Here is a 5,796-nt window from a genome sequence, read left to right as displayed (position 1 = left end):
GCCCAGGAGAGACCTTACTATGCAGACTACTCCCGGTGCGTCTCACCATCCACACGTTGTGCACCAGCCACTACCTGGACCTCTTCATCACCGTCATCATCGCTACCAACGTCCTCACCATGAGCATGGAGCACTACAACCAGCCGCAGGTAACTATAGCAACCGCCGCACTACGATACAAGCGGCTCCAGGTAACTATAGTTACCACACTACAATAAAACCAGCCACGGGTAACTATAGCAACCACACTGCAGTAGAAACAGCCCCATGTTACTATAGTAACCACACTACAATTACAACCTGCCACAGGTAACCTAGTAACCTCACACACTGGTAGCCATAGCAACCACAAAGTTAACTAGGACAATCTTGTACCTATAGCAACAAGTGTGTGTGTGTGTGTGTGTGTGTGTGTGTGTGTGTGTGTGTGTGTGTGTGTGTGTGTGTGTGTGTGTGTGTGTGTGTGTGTGTGTGTGTGTGTGTGTGTGTGTGTGTGTGTGTGTCTTCCAGTATCTGGAGGAGGGGTTGAAGTATTGTAACTACGTCTTCACTCTGGTGTTTGTTATCGAGACGGTCCTCAAACTCATCGCCTTCGGGCTGAGACGGTTCTTCAAGGAGAGGTAGCACTGACCACACTGCACACACACACACACACACACACACACACACACACACACACACACACACACACACACACACACACACACACACACACACACACACACACACACACACACACACACACACCCTCTGGGTGAGACGGTCCTCAAACTCATCGCCTTCGGGCTGAGACGGTTCTTCAAGGAGAGGTAACACACTGACACACACCCACTCTGCCTACACACACACACACTGCATACACACACACACACTGCATACACACACACACCACACTTTCAATACTCTATATACACAATGAAACGTTCTCTGTGTAGGTGGAACCAGCTGGACCTGGCCATCGTTTTGTTGTCCGTCATGGGCATCACTCTGGAGGAGATTGACCTCAACGCGTCCCTGCCCATCAACCCCACCATCATACGCATCATGAGAGTACTGAGGATCGCTAGAGGTACTCACACACACACACACCAACCCCACCATCATACGCATCATGAGAGTACTGAGGATCGCTAGAGGTACTCACACACACACACACACACACACACACCCATCAACCCCACCATCATACGCATCATGAGAGTACTGAGGATCGCTAGAGGTACTCACACACACACACACACACACACATCAACCCCACCATCATACGCATCATGAGAGTACTGAGGATCGCTAGAGGTACTCACACACACACACACACCAACCCCACCATCATACGCATCATGAGAGTACTGAGGATCGCTAGAGGTACTCACACACACACCCACACACACACCCATCAACCCTAACATCATATGCATCATGAGAGTACTCAGGATCGCTAGAGGTACTCACACACACACACACACACCTCTCCCTCAGTAATACGTGTACAAGGGCTTTTATTGACAATTACATGAAGTTGATGCAAAGAGTCAATATTTGCAGTGTTGACCCTTCTTTTCAAGACCTCTGCAATCTGCCACATACTGACTGATGGCATGCTGTCAATTACCTTCTGGGCCACATCCTGACTGATGGCATGCTGTCAATTAACTTCTGGGCCACATCCTGACTGATGTCAATTAACTTCTGGGCCACATCCTGACTGATGGCATGCTGTCAATTACCTTCTGGGCCACATACTGACTGATGGCATGCTGTCAATTAACTTCTGGGCCACATCCTGACTGATGGCATGCTGTCAATTAACTTCTGGGCCACATCCTGACTGATGGCATGCTGTCAATTAACTTCTGGGCCACATCCTGACTGATGGCATGCTGTTAATTAACTTCTGGGCCACATCCTGACTGATGGCATGCTGTCAATTAACTTCTGGGCCACATCCTGACTGATGGCATGCTGTTAATTAACTTCTGGGCCACATCCTGACTGATGGCATGCTGTCAATTAACTTCTGGGCCACATCCTGACTGATGGCATGCTGTCAATTAACTTCTGGGCCACATCCTGACTGATGGCATGCTGTCAATTAACCTCTGGGCCACATCCTGACTGATGGCATGTTGTCAATTAACTTCTGGGCCACATCCTGACTGATGGCATGCTGTCAATTAACCTCTGGGCCACATCCTGACTGATGGCATGCTGTCAATTAACTTCTGGGCCACATCCTGACTGATGGCATGCTGTCAATTACCTTCTGGGCCACATCCTGACTGATGGCATGCTGTCAGTTAACTTCTGGGCCACATCCTGACTGATGGCATGCTGTCAATTAACTTCTGGGCCACATCCTGACTGATGGCATGCTGTCAATTACCTTCTGAGCCACATCCTGACTGATGACATGCTGTCAATTAACTTCTGGGCCACATCCTGACTGATGGCATGCTGTCAATTAACTTCCGGGCCACATCCTGACTGATGACATGCTGTCAATTAACTTCTGGGCCACATCCTGACTGATGGCATGCTGTCAATTAACCTCTGGGCCACATCCTGACTGATGGCATGCTGTCAATTACCTTCTGAGCCACATCCTGACTGATGACATGCTGTCAATTAACTTCTGGGCCACATCCTGACTGATGGCATGCTGTCAATTAACCTCTGGGCCACATCCTGACTGATGGCATGCTGTCAATTAACTTCTGGGCCGCATCCTGACTGATGGCAGCCCATTCTTGCATAATCAATGCTTGGAGTTTGTCAGAATTTGTAGGTTTTTGTTTGTCCACCCGCCTCTTGAGGATTGACCACAATCAAGTTTGTCAGTGGGATTAATGTCTGGGTAGTTTCCTGGCCATGGACCCAAAATATTGATGTTTTGTTCCCCGAGCCACTTAGTTAACACCTTTGCCTTATGGCAAGGTGCTCCATTGTGTTGGAAAAGGCATTGTTCATCACCAAACTGTTCCTGGATGGTTGGGAGAAGTTGCTCTCGGAGGATGTGTTGGTACCGTTCTTTATTCATTGTTGTGTTCTTAGGAAAAATTGTGAGTGAGCCCACTCCCTTGGTTGAGAAGCAACCCCACACATGAATGGTCTCAGGATGCTTTACTGTTGGCATGACACAGGACTTGATGGTAGCGCTCACCTTGTCTTCTCCGGACAAGCTTTTTTCCGGATGCCCCAAACAATCGGAAAGGGGATTCATCAGAGAAAATTACTTTACCCCAGTCCTCAGCAGTCCAATCCCTGTACCTTTTGCAGAATATCAGTCTGTCCCTGATGTTTTTCCTGGAGAGAAGTGGCTTCTTTGCTGCCCTTCTTGACACCAGGCCATCCTTCAAAAGTCTTCGCCTCACTGTGCGTGCAGATGCACTCACACCTGCCTGTTGCCATTCCTGAGCAACCTCTGTACTGGTGGTGCCCCGATCCCGCAGCTGAATCAACTTTAGGAGATGGTCCTGGCGCTTGCTGGACTTTCTTGGGCGCCCTGAAGCCTTCTTCACAACAATTGAACCGCTCTCCTTGAATTTCTTGATGATCCGATAAATGGTTTATTTAGGTGCAATCTTACTGACAGCAATATCCTTGACTGTGAAGCTCTTTTTGTGCAAAGCAATGATGATGGCACGTGTTTCCTTGAGGGTAACCACGGTTGACAGAGGAAGAACAATGATTCCAAGCACCACCCTCCTTTTGAAGCTTCCAGTCTGTTATTCGAACTCAATTAGCATGACAGAGTGATCTCCAGCCTTGTCCTCGTCAACACTCACACCTGTGTTAACGAGAGAATCACTGACATGATGTCAGCTGGTCCTTTTGTGGCAGGGCTGGAATGCAATGGAAATGTTTTTGGGGGAATTCAGTTCATTTGCATGGCAACGAGGGACTTTAGAATTAATTGCAATTCATCTGACCACTCTTCAAAACATTCTGGAGTATATGCAAATTGTCATCATACAAACTGAGGCAGCAGACTTTTTGAAAAATAATATTTGTGTCATTCTCAAAACTTTTGGCCACGACTGTATATGTGTACAGTATTTTACATTTACATTTAAGTCATTTAGCAGACGCTCTTATCCAGAGCGATGTGTTTGGGTCCTTTTCTACAGTTTTAATGGTTCTGTTCTGGTTTCAATACTAATGGTTCTGTTCTGGTTTCAGTTCTAATGGGCCTGTTCTGGTTTCAGTTCTAATGGTTCTGTTCTGGTTTCAGTTCTAATGATTCTGTTCTGGTCTCTGTTCTAATGGGTCTGTTCTGGTTTCAGTTCTAATGGGTCTGTTCTGGTTTCAGTTCTAATTATTCTGTTCTGGTTTCTGTTCTAATGGGCCTGTTCTGGTTTCTGTTCTAGTGGGTCTGTTCTGGTTTCTGTTCTAATGGGCCTGTTCTGGTTTCAGTTCTAATGGTTCTGTTCTGGTTTCAATACTAATGGGTCTGTTCTGGTTTCAGTTCTAATGGTTCTGTTCTGGTTTCAGTTTTAATGGTTCTGTTCTGGTTTCAATACTAATGGGCCTGTTCTGGTTTCAGTTCTAATGGTTCTGTTCTGGTTTCAGTTTTAATGGGTCTGTTCTGGTTTCAGTTCTAATGGTTCTGTTCTGGTTTCAGTTTTAATGGTTCTGTTCTGGTTTCAATACTAATGGGCCTGTTCTGGTTTCAGTTCTAATGGTTCTGTTCTGGTTTCAGTTCTAATGGGTCTGTTCTGGTTTCAGTTCTAATGGTTCTGTTCTGGTTTCAGTTCTAATGGGTCTGTTCTGGTTTCAGTTCTAATGGTTCTGTTCTGGTTTCTGTTCTAATGGTCTGTTTCTGTTCTAATGGGTCTGTTATGGTTTCAGTTCTAATGGTTCTGTTCTGGTTTCAGTTCTAATGGTTCTGTTCTGGTTTCTGTTCTAATGGGTCTGTTCTGGTTTCAATACTAATGGTTCTGTTCTGGTTTCAATACTAATGGTTCTGTTCTGGTTTCAGTTCTAATGGGTCTGTTCTGGTTTCAGTTCTAATGGGCCTGTTCTGGTTTCAGTTCTAATGATTCTGTTCTGGTTTCAGTTCTAATGGGTCTGTTCTGGTTTCTGTTCTAATGGTCTGTTTCTGTTCTAATGGTTCTATTCTGGTTTCAGTTCTAATGGGTCTGTTCTGGTTTCTGTTCTAACGGTCTGTTTCTGTTCTAATGGTTCTATTCTGGTTTCAGTTCTAATGGGTCTGTTCTGGTTTCTGTTCTAATGGTCTGTTTCTGTTCTAATGGGTCTGTTCTGGTTTCTGTTCTAATGGGTCTGTTCTGGTTTCTGTTCTAATGGTCTGTTTCTGTTCTAATGGTTCTATTCTGGTTTCAGTTCTAATGGGTCTGTTTGGTTTCTGTTCTAATGGGCCTGTTCTGGTTTCAGTTCTAATGATTCTGTTCTGGTTTCAGTTCTAATGGGTCTGTTTGGTTTCTGTTCTAATGGGTCTGTTCTGGTTTCTGTTCTAATGGGTCTGTTTGGTTTCTGTTCTAATGGGTCTGTTCTGGTTTCAGTTCTAATGGGTCTGTTTGGTTTCTGTTCTAATGGGTCTGTTCTGGTTTCAGTTCTAATGGTTCTATTCTGGTTTCAGTTCTAATGGGTCTGTTTCAGTTCTAATGGGTCTGTTTCAGTTCTAATGGGTCTGTTTCAGTTCTAATGGGTCTGTTCTGGTTTCTGTTCTAATGGGTCTGTTTCAGTTCTAATGGGTCTGTTCTGGTTTCAGTTCTAATGGTTCTATTCTGGTTTCAGTTCTAATGGGTCTGTTTGGTTTCTGTCTCCTCAGTGTTGAAG

General features: G+C 45.4%; 1 protein-coding gene across 1 annotated transcript; it reads left to right on the top strand.

The window, feature by feature from the left end:
• Window positions 1-14: 14 nt before the first annotated feature.
• LOC127926116 (voltage-dependent T-type calcium channel subunit alpha-1I-like) lies at window positions 15-1,134 on the top strand. The gene is made up of 3 exons (XM_052511488.1): window positions 15-149; window positions 511-620; window positions 936-1,134. The coding sequence occupies exons 1-3, from the start codon at window positions 120-122 to the stop codon at window positions 1,132-1,134; spliced, it is 339 nt and encodes a 112-aa protein (XP_052367448.1). The 5' UTR covers window positions 15-119.
• Window positions 1,135-5,796: the final 4,662 nt, after the last annotated feature.

Source organism: Oncorhynchus keta, unplaced genomic scaffold, assembly GCF_023373465.1.
Source record: "Oncorhynchus keta strain PuntledgeMale-10-30-2019 unplaced genomic scaffold, Oket_V2 Un_contig_6847_pilon_pilon, whole genome shotgun sequence".
NCBI lineage: Eukaryota > Metazoa > Chordata > Actinopteri > Salmoniformes > Salmonidae > Oncorhynchus > Oncorhynchus keta.
The sequence above is the reverse complement of the archived record's forward strand: the minus strand, read 5'-3'. Positions and strand labels throughout refer to the sequence as shown.

What these genes read in the sequence shown, in the direction of transcription:
- LOC127926116 (XM_052511488.1), top strand. Translation starts at nt 120, where the DNA reads ATGAGCATGGAGCACTACAACCAGCCGCAG. An exon ending in AGCACTACAACCAGCCGCAG is followed by an intron (nt 150 to 510) that starts GTAACTATAGCA and finishes TGTGTCTTCCAG; the next exon opens with TATCTGGAGGAGGGGTTGAA. An exon ending in AGACGGTTCTTCAAGGAGAG is followed by an intron (nt 621 to 935) that starts GTAGCACTGACC and finishes TTCTCTGTGTAG; the next exon opens with GTGGAACCAGCTGGACCTGG.